Source organism: Lotus japonicus, chromosome 1, assembly GCF_012489685.1.
Source record: "Lotus japonicus ecotype B-129 chromosome 1, LjGifu_v1.2".
Classification (NCBI taxonomy): domain Eukaryota; kingdom Viridiplantae; phylum Streptophyta; class Magnoliopsida; order Fabales; family Fabaceae; genus Lotus; species Lotus japonicus.
The window spans coordinates 60,282,685-60,303,572 of record NC_080041.1 but is presented as its reverse complement, the minus strand read 5'-3'; the positions used below and the strand labels follow the sequence as shown (position 1 = coordinate 60,303,572).

Here is a 20,888-nt window from a genome sequence, read left to right as displayed (position 1 = left end):
AACTATGAGAGTAGAAACGTAATGATTCATCTAAAAGAATTTCACACTTGTCTGGTATACATAGCAAGAGAAATAACTTGACTGTAAACACAATACAACAGAACAACCATAGTATTGAAAGGAGAACATCCTATTGACACAAAACATCACCGAAAAAATACAAGAAGTTTGAAAACATCCTACATTTGATTTCAGGACAAGTTGCCACCACTCTGCTGCCACAAATTGATGAGATCAGTTGCTTGGTTCAGAAGAATAATCATCTGCTTTTGTGATATCCAAGGCTTGCTCTCGAGTAACTCCTTGAGCTTCCCAAGCATCTTTCCTTGGCCAAAAGTAATAAGGGCTGAGAGGAATGGTGTCGTGGCCCGGTACAGCTTGGTCAAGTGCAATGCCAATGTTCTTCTCCATCCAAATGAACTTCAACACAAGTCTTGGCTTGTCAGTTGGCTTCACAACCACTCCAAGCTTCTGAATCACAGCAGTCACCACCACAGTTAAAAAAAATACAAAGCACACTAGAGAATTTTATTCTTTTTTCAAAAAAGAAGGTCTTAAATCAGAGAAATGAAAGCAATTTTCAAGATTCAATGCATGTTTGGTTCATAATTGATTTTGGATAAAACTGATTTTAGCAAAATTGATTATAGTGAGCGTGAGTTGAGAGTGGAGTGATATATATATATATAAAAACAAAAGATTGGATCCAACAAAAACTAACTACTGATTCCAGAACCCTTCCCTCACGGGAATAGGCTCTGATACCAGAACTTGCGGAAGCTAAAAAACATTTTGCAAATAATGAAAAAAAATAAAAACTCAGTGTACTTACAGAAGAAAGCTTTTATTCAAAGATGAGCTGCAGGGATTACAAACATAGAGAGAGAGAGAGAGAGAGAGAGAGAGGTAGGTAAAAACCCGATGCCCTCTACTCTAACTTGGCTACCTATTTAAACAAGACTTAACCATGATTACTTTTCGAAAAGTAATTCTGGTTTACAAAAGGTAACTATAGTTAATGATAAAGTAACTAGACTTGATTTAAAGTAGCCCTAGTTACAATAATGAAAACTTTGATAATGAAAAGCAGATTCCTTGTCTGCCATGATGAAGAGTGTTGATGATGACTCTTTTGTCTTTAGTCATACGGATGATAATTGATGCCTTCACAGTCATCCTCATTATCTTGGAGGTAGTGTCGACTGTTGACTGATGATGTATCTGAGCCTGACTTTTGGCTTATCATGTCTATTTTTTGTTGAAATTCTTTGGGTGAGCTAGCTGAAGCTAATTCGGCCATAATTTTTGACTTCTCTTGAAGGAATGAGGCTTCTTGAGAGAGACCTGGAGCCTGGGGTGCGGATAACTGCTTCTTGCTCTTTTGAGTAAGATGATAGGTTTTTATCCAGGCTTCAATTTTTGTTTGCTGTATTAATGAAATATTGAACTTTGCCCACCACTTTATCCTAAAGATTCGATAAAGCTGGTATAATTCTGTATCATCAAAAACTTGAACGGATCTCCAGTCCCAAGTTAATATCCATGAAATGGCTTGGGAGGCAGTGAACATGAGGAGTTTTTCTTCCATGAGGAAGTCGGTCCTTTGGACAAAGTATTTGAATAGAGGCTTGACTTCTTCAGGGAAAATGGATTCATCCAAACCTACTTGGTAAAACCAGACTTTGAACCATTGTGGGAAGTTCAGCGAAATCCCCTTATGAAACCATATGAACCAAGAGTGTTGAAAGGGTCTAAGATACAGGGCGTTGTACCAAGCGTCTGTGTAATCATAGTAATTGTAACTAGGTGGATCAAACTGTCTAGAAAAGTTTTTGAAGTAATGAAGAGGGGCATTCCAATCTTTTTCCGAAAGAACTTTGATGATTTTAATTTTTGAAAAGGCTATCTCCCCTTGTTTGTCAGGGGTATGAGTAACCTCTATTGAGTCAGAATCCACCAGGATGAACTCATAAAAGAGTCGGGTCTTTTTGGGATGTCCTGGAACATATTGAAAGTTGGGAGGCAATAACTTGGCAGCTATTTCTTTTGGATATAAGGAGAAATATTCTTTTTCTATGATGAGGGATGACAAGCCTTCCGGCTTTTCCACATATTCTGTTGGTTCAGGTTTGACAGAGGGTTTTGAAGAAGGTTGAGTTAATACGGTATACTTATTAGCCAGTGGGACTAATGGAGCTTTTTGATTTTGAGGAGGTGTTTTGACAATTTGTGAGGTAGTAAGTCTTTGAGAGGATTTTGAAGGGGTGGCTGGTGCAGATGTTCCAGTACTTTTGAGGGGAGTTATTGCAAGTGCTTTGTCTTTGGATGTTGAAGATGAACCCAGTGGGGGTCCATATTGATCTTTTGACTTGGGCTTTTCACTCATGTTTACCCTGTAAAAATTCTCTTGTTAGAAAATCTGGAAGGGAGTTACTATCTCCTTTAATATGAGTTATTTCAAAATCAAAGCAAGAAAGTAAAGATTGCCATCTGGCAAAAATGTGTTTTGAAACTAGGTTTTGAACATCCTTTTGTAAAACTGAAGGTGCTGCTTTGCAATCAGTTTTTATTAAAAATCTTTTATTAAAAACATCATCTTGAAATTTTTGAACACATAGGACTATTGAAAGAATTTCTTTTTTGACTGTGGAATATTTCTGTTGAGCTGGGTGCCAAATACCTGAATGGTACCTAACTATTTGTTCTTTTGAAGACTGAGGTTTTACCTGCTTAAGTATCCCACCATATCCTAATTCTGATGCATCAGTTTCTATAATTAATGAAGCATATGGATCTGGTATTCCTAAACAAGGTAGACTTTGAACTAATCTTTTGACTTCTCTAACACTATGGCTCATTTCTTCAGACCATGGCGGAGAGTTTTTCCTAAGTCTTTTGAACAAAGGGGCACAAATTATCCTTATGTTGGGGATAAAATCTGCTACATAATTAACACAACCTAGAAATCTCTGTAATTGAGTTTTCTCTTTTAATTCATTTGGAAAGTTTTTGGCGAATTCTAACGATCTTTGTATTGGGGTAATTTGTCCCTGATGAAATTCATATCCTAAAAATCTGGTTTTGGTTTCAAAGATTTTCATCTTTTTTGCTGAAACTACTAATCCATTTTTCTTAATGATTTCTATAAATTTTTCTAAATGTTGAACATGCTGATCTATGCCTTTTGAGAATACTAAGACATCATCTAGATATACAATGGTAAAGTCCATGTATGGATAGAATATATCATTCATGATGTTTTGATATTCACTAGGTGCATTTTTCAAACCTTGTGGCATTACATTCCATTCATAATGACCAAAAGAGACAACGAAGGCGGTTTTATATCGTTCCTCCTCCTTGACCGAAATTTGATAATATCCTGACTTCATATCAAATTTTGAGAATATTGTTGTTTTATGTAATCTTTTAATGAGATCTGTTTTATTAGGCAATGGATATCTTATCCATTTTAATACTTTGTTTAAGGGTTTGTAATTAATGACTAATCTAGGGGCTCCTCTTTCTAACTCAGAAGCATTCATGACATAAAACCCTGTGCAACTCCAAGGAGATTTGGAGTGGCGAATCAGGCCCTTTTTGAGATATTCTCCTATTTCTTCTCTACAATATTTTAAATATTGTTCATTCATTTGAATGGGCCGGGCTTTGGTAGGGATGTCTTTCTCATTAAACCCGTCTATGTATGGTAATGTTATGGTATGTATTTTTCTATGATGAAAGGCCATGGGATTTAAATCACATAGATCCTTTTCTATCCGATCTTGAAAATCCTTAATAATCTTTTGAATATTAGATCTCTTGAGCTGTTCCTCTATTTTATAATATTTTATTTCTTTTTGTAAAGAATTGATATGATTCTTTTTTCTAGAGATCATATTTATTTTGGAGGTGGAGATTTCCTTTAATAAATTTAATTCTTTTACCTGAGGAGGTTTTATAAATGGAAAAGTAATAGTCTTTCCTAAGACTGTTGTGACTATTCCCTTTTCATCTATTTTATCAATAGGGTATAGAAGACAAATGAATGGAGTTCCTAAAATGATTTTTTCTGTCATGTTTTTTACTATGACAAATGAAGATCTAAAACAAACTTGGCTTTTGCAAATCTTTGCATTTGATAGTTTGTATTGAATATTCATTTTGGATCCATTTGCACTGTTGACTCCTTCTTTGGTTTTCTCATAAAATTGAGTGGGGACTAAGCCTTCCTGAATACAATTGATATCTGCGCCACTATCAATGAGGGCTACTATATTGATTCGAAAATCATTATTAATGACTAAAGTTATTTCAGAGTGCCATTTATGGGTTATAACCAAGTTGAGGAGATTAAGATAACTTTCACTGGGTTCTTCTTCTTCTTCTTCATTATGTATTTGCTTTAATCCTGAGGTACTGGCTAAGGTTTCTTGAGATTCTATAATTTTTATCCCAGCTATTTCCATTAATCTGAACTCTAAGCTAAGATCATTTTGCTTTAATTGGTTAACTTCTTCTTTTAATATTTTTACTTCTTCTTGAAGATCTGATAAGGTTATGGTTGGTTTAGGACGAAATCTATTAAAAATTTCATTCATGCTATTTATTGGAGGACTAATTTCCTTTTTCAAGGTTTCTTCCTTTTTGACCAAAAGATTTAGTTGTTGTAGAAATTCGTCCCTTAAGGGAGAATCCTCCATTTTGTCTATTATAGAGATTAAACTCATAGTTTGATCTTGGGTTAGCATATTGACGTTTTGTCCTAAGCATCCTGCACAATCACAGAATCCTGAACTATCTTTAACACATTCTCTTTCTTCTTCTGAAGAGGAATGAGAATCAGATGAGTATTCGACCAGATTTACATCTTGGTCTTCATCTCCTTCATATTCATATTCTGAAGAGTAGTGAGGATCTTCACTATTAATGAGAACACTGATTAGACTATCTTTGAGTTTTTGGTCTAAATCTAATTCATTAATTTTTTGTTGAGTTTTGCATTTGTTTGCATAATGTCCTGGCTTTCCACATTTCCAGCAGACATTTTTCTTTTTATTAGGATTTACAGCTTTTTTGTTTATAGGTTTTTGAGTAGTAGGACTTTGTTCATAAGGTTTCTTTTGAAATGGTTTTCTCTTTTTATAGCCCTGAGAAGGCTTTGTTTTGGATCTATTAATCCTTCTAGCTTTTGAACTAGGAGCTTGTAAAGGTTCTACTCCATATTGTTCACAAAAGCTACCTACTTCTTTTCTTGAGATTTGCATATCTTTTTGCATTTTGTTTTGAAGTTTGAAGTCAGTACAAACTTGTATTCCTGTGTGTACTATAGTGTTATGCAATTGTCCAAATGATAGCGAACCAAAATTTACTGGATTTCCTTGATTAAAAAGTGATAAATTATCTAATACCTTTGATTGCATTAATCTAGGTAATCCTGCAATAAAGCGCTCTTTCCAGAAGGCGTTGTTGCCATCTTCTCTTAAGGTTACCTTTGAGAAGAAGGTGTCCTTATTCCATCTGTAATCGGACATGGTGGGACAATAGAGATTAGCGAGCTGGCTTGAAGCTCTCTCTCTAAATATGCTAGGATCTCCTATGAAATGAAGTATAATAGTATATATTAATGTTGCTACAACATCTTCTTCTCCATTTTCTTTTTTCTTTTCTAATATAGTTGATTTATCTTCAGGGGTCATGATGTTGTCCCACCAGCCTCGTAACTGACCGGTGAAGCCATGAGTAATCATTAATGCTGCATTTCTATCGGTGTTATTATGGACTTTATAGGCTGTGGCAGCCATAATCATTTGATGCGTAATATCTAATATATTTTGTTCACTAAAGCCATCGATATTCCATTCATCAAGGCTAGTTCCACTAAAGGTATTTTGAATAAATTCTTTTCTTTCTTCAAACCTCATATCAGAATAGGAAGGTCTTGGATAGTAGGCTCTTGTGTTGTTATCTGGCCCAAACTTTCTAATTTTATTGATATTTAAATCTTTATCCAAATGATTTATTGAAAGCTTGTTTAATTTTTCTTTTAATTTTTCTACACTTCCCGAGAGATTAAAGGAATTAAATTCTTCTTTAGTGTATTGAGGAATTTTGAAAATAGGAGTTTGCAAAGGGTTTCCTAAGGTAAATGATGAAGAAGCTTCTTTGGTTGTAATAGAGGGTTTTTGAACCTCTATTCTTTCTAGCTGCTTTGACATGACTGTTAACATAGTATTTGCAAAATTTAATTGTTGATGAACTTTGTTAGCTTCTGCCTTATAAGGAGATGCTTCGATTTCATGACCATCTTTTATGACTATTTTCACTCCAGTTTGTGGAGGGTATTCTGAAGTAATAGTGTTATTATCAGGAGTTTTCCAAGTGGTATTTATTTTTGTGATTGGATTGACGTTTTTCCAGAAAGGATAATTAAGATTATTTTTAATACAATGGTTTTCGAACCAATCAAAAAAATAGATGTTTGTTTCAGAAACTTCCATTTCTTCATAATATAAGGCCCTAAGAGTTTCAGTTTCTTGTTTACTGTAATTCTCGAAGTACCATAATCTTTTATCTTTATTGTATTCAGCCATAAAATCTTTTCTAATGAAATCTTTGTCTATTTCAAAACTAGGTTTTACCCTACTTAGCATGTTGATTTGCGAAGGGGTTGGAGAATAATTACTAGATTCTTCATCTTGATATATAGGTGTTGCTATACTAGGACTAGACGTTGTATCTAATCCTTTAAGCTTTGATGATACAGAAGATCTTGGGAGATCTACTCTGTATAACTGTTGAGGAGATCTAATACTAAATGAGTTTGATCTATTCATTCTTAAAGTGAGATTTGCTCCTTCTTGAAACAATTCTCTTACTTGAGTATTATGAACTTTTGGTTGAGGCAGAGAATTCTTGAATACCCATTCCTCAGGAACTTTACTCATAACTTCTTCATGAGTAAGTTTCTTTGGAACTTGTACTGAAAATCTTTTAAGGTTTGCTTCTAGAATAATGGTTTCTTGTTTGGGTGAAGATCTTAAAGCTTTAAAATTATAATTGATTTTTGAAACTTTATAATATACTCTATATATTATTGAGAAAGGATCACTTTCTTCTTCAAAAATATCATTGTTTGCTAATAGATCTAATTGTATGGCATTTTTGGTCCAACTATTCTGAAGATTCATAGCATAGGTTGGATAGCAGTTAAAGAAAACAGGACCATCATGAAGGTTTGATTCTAAGACTGCAATTAACGAATCTTGTGGCTTTAATAGCCTCATATCTCTTAACATTACTATTATAGGAGAATTGATTCCTAAACGAAAGTTAGGTTTTGCAGCTACTTGTATTAAACCTACATGAATGAAGTTAAAACCATTTTTAATGTGTTGATCTAAAACATCTTCATTTAATAATTTTATAGTACTTGTGTGATCAGAACTATGTTGACAACATTCTATTGTAAAAATAGAATCATCTGCTCTATTGAATAAAGTGTGTTGTTTATATATTTCTTTCTTTTTAACTATAGGGATTGACCAATTTTGAAGTGCTCTTTCTATTGAAGCTATTTCTAACTCTTGTTGGGCTACCCTAGAGAGTTCTTGATCTTGGTTACTAGAACCAGAGTTGGATGTTGATGGAATCATGATCTGTTTGTTCTTTCCTAAACTTATTTCACTTAGGGTTTTGATTAATCTAGCCATGTTATTTCTAAAGGGACTTAAGAATGGTAATGTTTCTTCCCAATCTGGCTGACCAACGGACTCACTACCTCTCAGGTTTTACGGTCGGGACCACTAGACTCCAGGGATACCTCACACTAGATTCTTAAGAACTCTAAGTGAAATGAACAAGGTGATTAATTAAAACAGTAAGAAGAAATAAAGTTGCAGAAAAACAAAAGATTGGATCCAACAAAAACTAACTACTTATATATATATATATATATATATATATATATATATATATATATATATATATATATATATATATATATATATATATCAATTTGGGTACATTTATGAAAAAAAGTGATTTTTCTAGGGTAATGTTATGAAATCCAGTTGTAAAAACTCAGCATCATTCAATGCATAAACAACTCGCTAAAGCTTCTAGCAAAATTGAATCAATTCTCTAAAGCTAATAGTAGAATGGAATCAATTTTCCAAAATGACTGCCAAACATCTATGTTGTCATCCAAAATTGATTTTTCTCTATCAGAATCAATTCTGAGATTCAATTATTCACAATAACACACTCTTAACTGACACACATAATATCCTGAACATTTCTGCACCCGTTTTAAACATTCTCATTGGAATTACAAGAACATAGATACATATACTCAACTCCATTTCTTTTCAGTTCATTATCTCTTCATTTAGTATGAAGAAAAAAAAAACAATTTTGGACTACCCATCTTTGTATTGAAAGAAGGGCAAGAAGAAAAAGCAGAAAAGAATATAACTTTGGAAATCACTGGAAAAAAGAGAGAGTGGCTATTCTTATTCTATTAGTATTGAGAGTGAAGCATCAGCTAGTGATGTACCTGAGGCGGAGGAGAGAGAGAAGTGTCATCTTGTTCAGCAACGGCAACCGCAGCAGAAGGAGTTTCGGCCGCAGAAACAGCGAGCCTAAAACGTGAGGGGTTTGAGGGACACAGGTGTGAGTGAGAATGTGAGTTTGAGGAGAAGGAAGAAGAGGTGTTGAATTTGATGGGCGAGAGAGTGAGAGGCTTCAGAGTGGGAGGTTGAACTGCCACCATGGATGATAACATCATGTTGTTGTGAATGTCACAGCCAAACACACACACACACACACACAGACAGACAGCAACAAATCGATGAAGAAGAAGATAAGGAAGGAAAGAAACCTGAGTTGGGTGCCCCTGCCCCGAATCACTTTTTCAATCGGGTGCCCCTTCCCCGTAATAACTTTAGGATAAGATAAAGTTTCTTCTTTTATTTTATTTTTTTCCCAATGAATTTTTCTAATCCATTAACTTGTAGTGATTAAAATCATATTCTTTGTTAAATTGTAATTATTTTCTAGTTGTGGAAAAATTTGTTTCCAAGAAAAAAATGTTACCACATTCGGTAACCATCGATAAATTGATGAGAAATGTGTAACTTATTATGTTAATAATTCGGTACCAACTTTTCTTTTTACATAAAATTGATCGTCGAGTTACTAGCGTCTTAAATAGTTGGCAAATTACTAAAATGTCGGCCATTTAGGCCGTCGGCAGGAGTAGCTACATTGTGGACTATGGGGGCAATCATCCGTTAAAATCTTTAATTCTCTTATCAATATTATTTATTTTCAATACAACACAATGTTTTGAGTACAAATGTAATTTGCGTTTTATTTTTTTAAATCTCAAAACAAACACACAATCTCTCTCTATTTATTTCCTCACTCGAGTTGTTCCTTGTTCCCCTGTTCTTACCTAACTGGTTTATTCCAAAGACTTTTTTTTTTCTTTCTGAATCAAAGTTCAATTGGGGAAATGGCCAATGTTCACACATCGATACTAGGAAACCATGCTAGGCTAGTAACCCACCTTAACTCGACCATAGAATACCTAAGTGAAGATAATCCGGTCTTCGGCCCTAATCCTCTTATAAGATGTGTGCTAATAACGTCATAATATAGTAAATGAGTACAAAATCGTTTCGTAGTTACATTGTGAACTATGCAGGAAATTGTCAATTGCCCCCACTAAAATCTTTATTTCTCTAATCAATAGTTAATTCATTTTCAATACAACACAATATTTTGAGTATAAATGTGATTTGCATTTTAATGTTTTGAATCTTGAAGCAAAAAATGCAATCTCTCTCTATTTCTTTCCTCACTCGAGTTGTTCCTTGTTCCCCTGTTCTCGCATGAATTGGTCTCATCCAAAGACTTCTTTATCAAAGTTCAATTGAGGAAATGAGAAAAGTTTTACAGGAAACCCACAATGGGCGTCAATGTTCACATATTAATACTAGGAAATCATATTATGCTTGTATTGTAACCCACTTTAACTTGACCCTAGAATACCCAAGTGAAGATAATCCGCTCTTTGACCCTAATCCTCTTACCTCTTATAAGAGGCGTGCTACTAACGTCACAATGATTAAATAAGTACAAAATAATTTCGTAATTGCCTTTTGTAATTATTGACTTAATTGCATTTCGTGATATCTAGGTACATTTAATATCTTGGCAAGGAATTGAGTCATAATTAAGGCACGAACATAGATCAATCTCTATGACTGAACAATTGACAATGACCAGACTTTGTTTAAGCGTTGATGTTGTAAATACAATCCAACTTTTTTGTTAGAAATGTTGTGTGTTTGTATTTACGTTCAAATTGGTCAAAAACATATTCACTCCAATGATACAAGAGATATGGATTGGCCAAAAGCACATTCAAGCTTTCTTAAAATGTGCGCTGATAAAAATAGTAAAATACACACAGAAGTATCACAGATTCCATGGAGAGAGTAAAATTCCCATAAAGGTTTTTTTTTGAAAGTTCATAAAGGTCATAGACTATAAACTCAAATATATTGGGTGAGCCAAAATTCACATCCCTAATGTTTATATGTTCATTGTTTCATTTAATACCAATTAACATTGTTCTTTGTCATGACTTTACTTTCATGCATGAAAGAGATATGCTTCCAAATTTAAAAGTACTTCATTTTAAGTTTGAAATGGCATTTTGTCTTTGATTCACTTACATGTATAATGATCCAAGATTGGTGTTGCCAACAAAATATCTCAGCAAGGCTAAAAAAGAACCTCAATTGTAATTTCCCTACCACACAGTTTTTGTACACAAAACTGGTTGAACTTATTATGCACTAGATTGAAAATATATTTTTCTTATGATGCTGAAAAGCAAAATAGTGAATACACACAAAGTATTGTTTTTGTTCCACAAGAAAACATCTCTAGACCTTTGACGGCACGCTTGGATCACCCTCCTGCTTGCTCTTGTCAGCTTCAAACTTGTCAATTGCTACTTGCAGCTCATCAGTACCTCCAACAGCTCTCATGGTGTAGTAGTAGGTCCCGAAGACAAATGCTGTCAAACCCCCGGCAACTACGAAATTCTTTGCCTTGGGTGGAAGCCTTGCAAATCCTAAAACTCCAGCCATCTTGGTGAATGGGGAAAGATCTCTAAAAAAGAAAAGTTAGCACAATTTCACAAATATGGTCTTGACCACACATGTGCAGATAACAAAGAGTAGTTCAATAAGGTAAAAATGATACACAATATAAATTCTAATGAGGGAACTCCAAAAAAAATAGCATGGCTTGAAACAGCAAACATTTCCACAAACAGAATAAGTGCATATGTTTGGAAACCCTTGTACAATTGATTCTGAAGTCGTAATGAACTATAGGAAGAAGCTTCCATTAGCAGCTTTATTGATTCTGAGAGAAAAGCTGATCCAAACATGTTATAAGGGATGTCCCAGAAAACGAACAAACACTTGAGCCCTTTCCAGAGACAGAGAGTACTCACTCTCAGCTAGGGCTAGGGTACACAGAAATCAATCAAATTGGGCTCTTTCAACTAGATACAAAACATGATGCAGTAGAATACAAATATTTCAGAAGAAGTAGCAGAGGAAAGTAGATACCGGCGAACGGTGGCGGTGAATGAGTCTGTGAGGAATTTCAACAAACAGTATAAGTGCACGGAAAATGAAATCAGAACATTGATTGTGTAGAGTAGAGAAAATCAATCCTCTTAACTCTTAAGCAAAGCAAAAGAAATGACAGCAAATCATACAATCAAACAAACCTCAAAGGAATGAAACCTTACCTTGCGTTTGAGAGACAGACAACGCTACACACACTGATTTGTAATGTTAGCACAAGAAAGTTTTTCACGTTTTTATCTAGTATTGTGTTTTCCCATTTTTAAAAGGAACGAGTATCCAAACACTAAAATAAAAATAAAAAATTCAACCAATACCTTTACCTTAATTCTCACAAGTGAAAAATGTATATTACTAAACAAATTTGATAGCAACACCCACTTCAAAGAATAGTTATAAGGTGTACCATTTTAAAAGTGATTTGTTCATGAACCATTATATGTGACCGATCAATATAATATTAAAGAAATGTATAAGACCGGTGAACCATTTTAAAAGTTTATAATATTATATCTAATTGATTTCTCTACTTGTCACTTTTTTAATATTTTTTATTATTTTATTCGTTCTCCCCTTCGTTTTCTCTCTCCCACTATGTTCCTCATTAAATCCGCATTACATTGTTCTGTCATCTTCTCCCTTCACAAACCTCACATTTTACTTCAATTTCCACTTTCCAAAGAATCATTAAATGAGTGCACAACACCCATTACATCTAATACCTCTAAATGCACCAATTCAAATTTCAAATTCAAAGTACCCTTCACATATCCTCATTACAAGTTACAACTACCCTTCCTCCAAATCTCCAATTCTAGGGTCTAGGGATCACTCTCATCTTCTTCACCATTCGCACTCCTCCGCAGTTGCCCTCCCTCCTTCACACAACCCTCCCTTACCTTTCCACGCCTCCACCCTCTTATACTAAAGCCAAAGTGAAGAAAATGAAAATACATATGTTAATATGTTAATAGGTTGAGGGGTATAAGTTATGTAGTAACTAATTAAATCACAATACATGCACATTGTGTGTAACATATTTCATGATGTAGCCTCTACGGTTTTATCTCCACAAATAGCAAAACACACTTTGCACTTGCAGTTTGTAATTTGGTGGTACGTAAAAACTTCTCATTCTCTAACTAACTTGAATATTACATCTAGTGAGTGTTGCTAGCGCTCTCCTCACTAGATACAAATTGCAATAACTTTCTCTCACCCTCCTTTCTTTCAAATATCTTTTTAATTTTCTTCTTTTCTACCTCTATATTCCTCTGCATGGTTATTTGTGAAAGAATCATTATTTCAATATTTTATCATTTCATATGTTATTTATAAGTTTGAAATTTTCGTCAATTAACAATAAGGATAAGTTTTTTTAAACGGAAGTTAAAAACGTACATGCCAATGTTGCATACAATTTTTTTGTATACACTATTCACCATGTGTTACTTAATTATTTTATTAGTAATTAATTAATTTATGAGTTCCTTTTATTTGATAAGAGATTAGAAGTAAACGTGGTAGGAAAAAAAATTAAATAAAGAGAAGGTGAAAAAAGTGATAATACAGAAAGAAAGTTGAAAATCAAGATTATTGATAATATAAGTTTATTTACTTAAAGCAATTTGGCAGTGAACTTCAAGAAATGGTTTGGGAAAGCATACCACAAGAACCCTCTTGAGAATATGACCTTTTCATTGAACAACTCTAATCCCATCTTTTTTGGCCAGAGTGCATATGGAACATTCTTCAAGAACATTGCCTTAAAGCACATGTTATAACAATCATTTTAAGAAATATATACTCAATGGGAGTCATGTTGAAACTGTAGTCTCTGAGATCTAAGGTTTGGACAGATAGGAGAAGGAATACAAATAGCACTAAATATAAAGGGAAGTTTCCTATTATTTGCTATAATATGATCCATGGTAAGCATATTGGACCTTGAAAAACTGTAATACTGGATCATCTTGCACCTTTTTGCATCAAATATATCAGGAGTTCAAGACTTCTAAGACCATGCCTCAACATGATATTTACCGCTCTTTTCCAATGCTCTAATCCACCTAACTGCATCCTCCTTTGAAACCTCATTTTCTTTAGATATTATTTCCTCAAAAGCTGATGTTACATCTGCAGGCATTTTGGTTGAAGAACCTGCTATATAAACAGCAGCCCCCTGAGCTAACAGGTTCCAGATCCTTTGGCTGTGTTCCCTCATCTTATGTTGAACATAAACCTTCTGAGGCTGGTCCCTTGAGAAAGCAACATAGAAACCACCACCCTTTGCTTCTGAAAGCACCCCATTGTTGTGTGAATGAGTCAACCAAAGGTCTCTGTACAGAAAGTCACCATCTTCATTCCTACAGCCAAAGAAGAAAATAACTGGAGCAGTGGAATGAGTTTTACTTTGCACTGCTCTTTCCTCTAAAAATCCACGAAAAGGTGCGCATCCCGTCCCTGGTCCAACGAGTATGAGGGGAAGTGATGGTGATGGTGTTGGAAGGGAACCTTTGAGGAACCAGACTGGAATGTAGACGGCTGTTGAGGAACCAGACTGGAATGTAGACGGCTGTTTAAAACAAGAATTAATCAAGCACATAAACAGGTAAATTGGAGTTGGGTTCCCAACAGCAAGGGCAATCACACATTCACACAGTCAAGGAATTTGTATCATTTGATCAAGGTCAGGTGGCTCATATATTTTATCAACATTGATTGGTAGAGATTAGCTTAAGATTTGAGTCGCCTGATCTTTGATCTAACAACTCAGATTTTATGACTGCGTGAAATTAGAAATTCTGACTGCCGAGAGTCCAAAATCGTAAATTGGTGGTTACTTCACTAAATTAAAATGCAATAAATGATTTATTTTGAGTACATACCATCACGAGGATCTAATGCAGCTAGCCATGAGGAACACAGCCCTTTCTTTTTCCTCTTGTAAGGTGTTGTCCAGGACACCACATTCACAGTCAAGTGTACTTGATTAGGGTGAGCTAATTGAGAAGAAGATATCGAAAAGGCTCTTGTTTTCAGTGGAGGAACTAGTTGGACTAGCCACTCAAATGGCATTTGTACAGAAGGAAAATCCTCCAACACCTATTACCCCCAAAAGAAAAGAAGAACAGATATACCCATAAGTTTGATATAATGAAACATGCAAGAAAATAAAAGCATATATTAAGGACCATCTAAATAATTTAAGGATTGAAACTGAAACCATAGTCTAATGATTTCTTTTATGATAAGATTTTAACCTTTACTAAAATTCCTATGTGTTATATCTCTAATCTTGGTAGACAGACACTATTAAAATGCTCCTATTGTATGTACTTGTGTAGCATATTTGAGTCAGAGAAGAACCATCATCACTAATTACTGTTTCTTCAATTTTTACATTCATGGTATAGTTATAGCTTGCCATAACTACAAAAACAGCCCTTTAGCCATTACCCCACTTTCATTCAAATATGAAGCTTCTTAACAAGGAAGAAAAAATTCCAAATCAAGTTACATAATTCAGTGCTAAAAAAGAACAATGAAGTCACTCACGAAGAAAATATCATATATTGCATACAAACTATTGACCTAACCTCAAGAACAGTTCTCCTTTCCTTCTGGTTGTATTGATACATGTCATCTCTTCCTTCAGCTGAAGCAAAATACTTAAGTCTTTCCCTTTCATGTTCAGCTGTTGCAAAAAAGCTCATAACCTGCAGCATCAAGTTATTAATGAAGTTACATGCATGTAAAAAAGCATGTTATAAGACTATCAATTCATGCAGAAGCACAAAAATATAATGATTTCCTCCTCTTATCGTGCTTCTCCACTGTCTCAATACTTAAGAAGTCGTCATGCATCAGAACAAAATTTATATCAAAGACATTATACATTACATCTTCTGAATAAAAAATAAATGTACCATCATGGCTAAGCTCTTAATAAGGTAGGACATGAGGGACAGTGTATGGTAACAGAAAAAAGGAGTCCAGCTTTTCACAATTGCGATAAGGGTATATTAGGTTTTTCATAAATTAGCACTAATATACATAAAAGTGAACAGTAATGTTAGAATTAAAAAACATAGAACACTGAATTCAATTTTGTAAAATGGCATAATAAAAGGAAAGTCAAAACATACTGCATCTTGCCTCAAAGAAATACCGCCGAGGGGAAGCAGAAGCTACATCCGTCATCCATAGTCAATTCCACAAAAGTTCTTAATTTTAAAGGGGTACTAGAGCCATTTGCATTGTGATCATCCATTTCTCTAGGACTAACCTGAAATTTAGGGGACATCTCATTAGAAAAATTTACATATGCATACATCAAAGGAAATCATGAATTCAATAAAAAAAAAAGCCAATGGGTTGAAGGCATGTATGAAAGAAAAATACAAGTAGACACCACCAACTAAAAGATTCTATAATTCCTAGAAAGAAAACCAATCAGGGAGAACATGGCTTCTGAAATACTTTAAGCACTAAGTAATGGTACAAACACCATATAGTTCATTTCAGAAGCTAAAATGTGTAAACAATGTTATATGAATGCATTTCTGTACACCAGACAGTTATAGTGTAAACTCAATGCTGAGGAAGGTCAAAGAACAACAAATTTTAACTAATGTTAAAAGACTCACACTTATGAATGAATCAGGATCCAAATTACAACGTCGTATGAAAGTATCAACTGCAACTGAATCTTGACCAGGTAGAATTTCAAGGACATCACCAGTGTCATATTCAAGAGCCTGAAGAAACCCATAATGCATCTTTTAAGTCAGAGGAGGAAGATGAATAACTTGGTAGCTATTTTAGCACATGATGTATCCAAAGCATTATAATCTGTTCTCAGCAAGTTCAAGTTCAACTTAATACAGCTATTTACAGGTGCAGCAAGGTTAAAAAAGAAATAGGATAGCTTACATCTGAAATAAATTCAAATTCAAAATGACGAACATCTTTTCCATAGTTTGATTTGGTCAAAGGAAGATTCTTCACCTGCAACATCATAATCAAATAAATATACAAATAATTATGTTGGATATTGTAAGATATTAAACATTTATGCGCCCTTCATCCAGCAGCCTAAAGTTTTGCAAGAGTTGGTTTATTCAAATATAAAAAGAGTTAAAGCCCCAACAACTATTCGTGTGTGCAAAGTTGAACTGCTTATAAATACTTTCTAAGATTGACATAGAACAGAAATAGTGTTCTCAATGTGACTCTCGATTTTAGAGTAGTCTCAATGGATATAAACTAACAATCAAATGTCTTATTCTTCACTTAAGAATTGATTTATATACTATGCAGGTTTGCAAGTGCAATGCATAGAAATAGAGATGGGCATTGCATACCACCCCTACCGACAATGACTGTCAGCAGAATGTGCATATTATAAATATAGTTCATAACTACAAATTATAGTGTCTTATCCAATACCATCTTAAGAAAGCAGCCAGGCCTTTTGTGGGAAGATGATATTCCAGGATGCATTGAACGAGCACTCCCAATTTGAGCATCAAGACATGTTAAATCTGAAAGAGTCATATGTTAATCTAGTCAAATACAAAAAGAGCAGCTAAAATTTTCATATCAACATTCAACAATGAAGCTAAAAAAGTGTAACTCATAATCAAACTCTTACAGCTACAACTCAACTATAATGAGCCATGCTAAGTATTGCAACGGAAACACCAAAGAAGCATTCTTACACCCTAAATATATAATTAGAGATAACACCAATAAAATAATATATATAAAGGTGTAAGATGATAGCTCAAATATGACAGGAATTAAGATGCTCTTTGCATGTCAAACACCAATAACTTAAAAGACTTTTTACCACAAGTAATTCAAACAAACTCACATCCCACAGCTAATTACTTGCTATAGATAGCAGAAAATGACTATGTAAAGGGATGAGAGCAAAAGGTTCTATCCATTTTGTGCTAGTTCATAACTTAATGAAAAGTTGCATATAATATGCATCCTATTCAAAGTGGTAAATCATAGACAACAAAAGTAAGATACATACAAATACTGCCTGTGTTGCCACAAAATAATTACTAAGGGAACACTACAAGTCAACCAAGAATTTAACGACTTTGGGTGACAGAGTATTAGATAGTTAGTGTTTTAAATATGTTCAGTTATGAAGATTGAATTATGCATCTATTATCGTACCGATGTAGTTAGTTATCACTATTGCAGTTTCTTAGACGCATAGCTTGCTCAGCAAGCTGAAGCATTCTATAAGTACTTGTAATCAGAAGCACCAGTGAGATTGAATCACACAATCAGTTCTAGCAAATCACTATTTCCATTTTCTCTCCCAACAGTGAACTCTATCATTGGGATACCTGAGGCAGTAGAAAAATGTGACCCAAGCTCAACATTTTCAATGTTGTGTTATGTGATTTGGACTTTTGGTCGGTCAATCAATACTGTATCTTCAATCACAACATCTGGGCCATTTGGTAAGAATTCTGGTTTAGTCATATTTAACATTCTCCACAGAGAAGACATCCAAGGATCAAGAGAGCCTTCATAGCTGCAAATAATCATAAACTCTTTAGTCACTTTAAAAAATCATTGTATACGACAATATACAAAGAAGAAAATATGAATTTTAATTATCAACAAAATAATTTTATCAGGAAAAGTATTAACTACAAAGAATAAGGTAACCATTAAATATAACCGAATTCTCCAAAGAAGGTAGTAACAAGCACTAATACAGAAATCATACAGGTAAATTCATATAGAACTTCAGTCAAACAATCCATGTTTTCTCCATTCTGACCTTAAAGAATAAATAAAAATGATTACAGTTACAATTCTAGTCCTACCATCTAAGGATGCTATTTTCCTATAAAACAAGTTAGTTGGAGTCCTGAGTGAGCCCTAGGCGAGTTCCACTACTCTAAAAAAATTCAGCTGGTAAGATTTAAAGGATTTGGCAACACTCTGGCATGCACCATTTTTAGAATTTGGTGCAATTGGTCGATGTAGAATGCAGACAAGAATACTAGTAATATGATTTTCTCCATGCCTAGATAATATGTTTTATGTCAAAGGAAGCATTTGTCAAAGAGCAGAGAAGTATTGTCATGCTTGAATGAATATCAATTAATCATTGAAAAAAAGAAACAATGTTCACACAGGATTTTCTAGATAAATCAATAATCTCATCATATCAAAGCTTTTCATATTTCACAAGCATACCCTGAAGGGTGCTGATCATCTCCCAAGCCTCTTTCAAGAATAGCCCTTCCTCCAAGGTCCATTAATCTTTTATCCAGCTTCTTTGCAACAAACTGCAATGGTTCACATGTGAGTTTTGATCCAAAACATCAACCAAATAAAAATAAACATATCAGCCAAGACAGTAATATCCATCAAAATTTTAGGGTTACTTGGTCATTTTTCAATATCATTCAGTGCCTATTTTGGTCACAATTATCCAACAGCAAGATGTACAAAAATTCCAGCACTCAAGAAGTTTTAAAATATTGTATCGAAATAAAATAGGGAACTACTCAAACACAAAAAGTCAGAAGTCAATAAACATGATTACATTGTACTTCTGGTAACCAGAATCTCCCAAGCCGAAAACAGCATAATGAACCCCTTTCAGCCAGTGCTGGCTTAGGTTCCTCTGAAGAAGATACCTCCAAAACACCTGCATAGACAAAAGAAGAATCAGCAAAAAAAAAAAACAGATTAAAAACAACCTCAAACAATGGCACACAAAAAAACAAAAAAAAAAGTAGTATGTAAAAGACCCTTATAAGTAACCTTCATGGAATCAGGTGCATCACCCTGGCCAGTGGTAGAAACCACAAAAATCACAGCCTCCTCTTGTGGTAACAAACTCTGCAACACAACAAGCAAGCAAACCATTAGCAAAAATTTCAACTTCCATTGCAAAATAGAAGTTTTTGGCACACCCCAGAAGTGTAAATCACCTGAAAACACTGAAATGATAGATAAAGTTTGATTACATACAGGATCATATCGATCGAGAGAGAGAAGGTTGACGGGGCAGGCTCTGCGTTCGGCCTCGAGAGCAAGACGTTCAGCTACGTCCAATGCATTGCCGGTCTGTGTTGCATAGAGTATGAGCAGCTTATGCTTTTGTTGCATGCTGCTGCTTCTGATTGAAACAGGAATTGAGTTTGAAAGAATTAGCAGAATACAATCGATTTGAAGGAAGGATTTATTCAAAACCAGTTGAAGGTTTGCAGCATCAATGGGACCGACATGAGAGATAGTGGAAAGAGCCGGCAACAGTGGTGGCTAGAGCTCGGCGAATCTAGCGCGGCGCCTAGGTGACGACTTTGATGGTCGCCTGCTTAGTCACCCCTGGCTTTTTAGAATTTATCAAGCAGAAAAAATTGAGGCAGAAGAGGAAAGGGCAGAAGCAAAGCAAAGCAGCGCAGCACTTGCCAAGGACAGTGCAGAACGCTGAACGCTGAAGAGAAAACAGGGACAACCAGAATCTGATTTTGTTATGAGAATTACTGATATGATATAAAAATATAACAACCCTGGTCATGTTTCATTTTTTAAATATATAAACAGGGACAACCAGAATCTGATTTTTATTTCATTTTTTATTTTAAATAAATTCTAGAACGGCCGCATAGAACACCCACCAAAAGAAATTATTGATTTGGTGCACAAGGAATTTCTTTTCAAGGTCGAAGGAAAAGATAGATTCGGAAAGTGGTTTAAATCAGCAGTTAATGGACTGAAAATTTGCATGGACCCACAAATTATTTCAAAATTCAAATCCAATTTATAAGTGCACATATGATGAAGAAGATTAAGGTGGAGAAGATGTAGTACCATTCCTTTAATGTTGCTTACGCATAGATATCCTTTTGTGCTAAACTTTGCTTTGTATTTCTTTATCCACATTGAGAATTTTTACTTTTTTTTGGGTATATTGACCTCGGTGGTCAATTTGATTCATTTTGACAATTTTTAATATTTCATATATTTATCACGATTGTCAATTTTTCAATAAATCGCTGTTTGTTTGAAAATCTTCGTGCAGAGTAATATATAAGTGTTATTCACCCAAAAACAAATTGATATGAAACAACTACAGAACAAGTGATCATTTTTTAGTACAATAAACCTATACATTAAACTAACAAAATAACACCCAAAATTCTATTAAAAAAAACAAAGAAC

At 34.3% G+C, this 20,888-nt stretch overlaps 2 protein-coding genes and 1 pseudogene across 2 annotated transcripts; all 3 read right to left on the bottom strand.

Annotated features, from left to right (window-relative positions):
• Window positions 1-5: 5 nt before the first annotated feature.
• Window positions 6-8,930, bottom strand: LOC130734776 (30S ribosomal protein 3, chloroplastic-like). Its single transcript, XM_057587203.1, is given in 3 exon segments — window positions 6-309; window positions 311-471; window positions 8,558-8,930. Coding segments are annotated over 3 exon segments (510 nt in total). The 5' UTR covers window positions 8,789-8,930; the 3' UTR covers window positions 6-191.
• A 1,853-nt stretch (window positions 8,931-10,783) lies between these two features.
• On the bottom strand, window positions 10,784-12,081 carry LOC130731948 (uncharacterized). The gene is made up of 3 exons (XM_057584105.1): window positions 11,840-12,081; window positions 11,655-11,679; window positions 10,784-11,187 (listed from the first exon to the last, which is right to left on the bottom strand). The coding sequence occupies exon 3, from the start codon at window positions 11,163-11,165 to the stop codon at window positions 10,959-10,961; it is 207 nt and encodes a 68-aa protein (XP_057440088.1). The 5' UTR covers window positions 11,166-11,187; window positions 11,655-11,679; window positions 11,840-12,081; the 3' UTR covers window positions 10,784-10,958.
• A 1,333-nt stretch (window positions 12,082-13,414) lies between these two features.
• LOC130734760 (NADPH-dependent diflavin oxidoreductase 1-like) lies at window positions 13,415-20,198 on the bottom strand (annotated as a pseudogene).
• Between the last annotated feature and the right edge of the window lie 690 nt (window positions 20,199-20,888).

Coding starts and splice junctions, on each gene's coding strand:
- LOC130731948 (XM_057584105.1), bottom strand. CDS start 11,165: ATGGCTGGAGTTTTAGGATTTGCAAGGCTTCCACCCAAGGCAAAGAAT.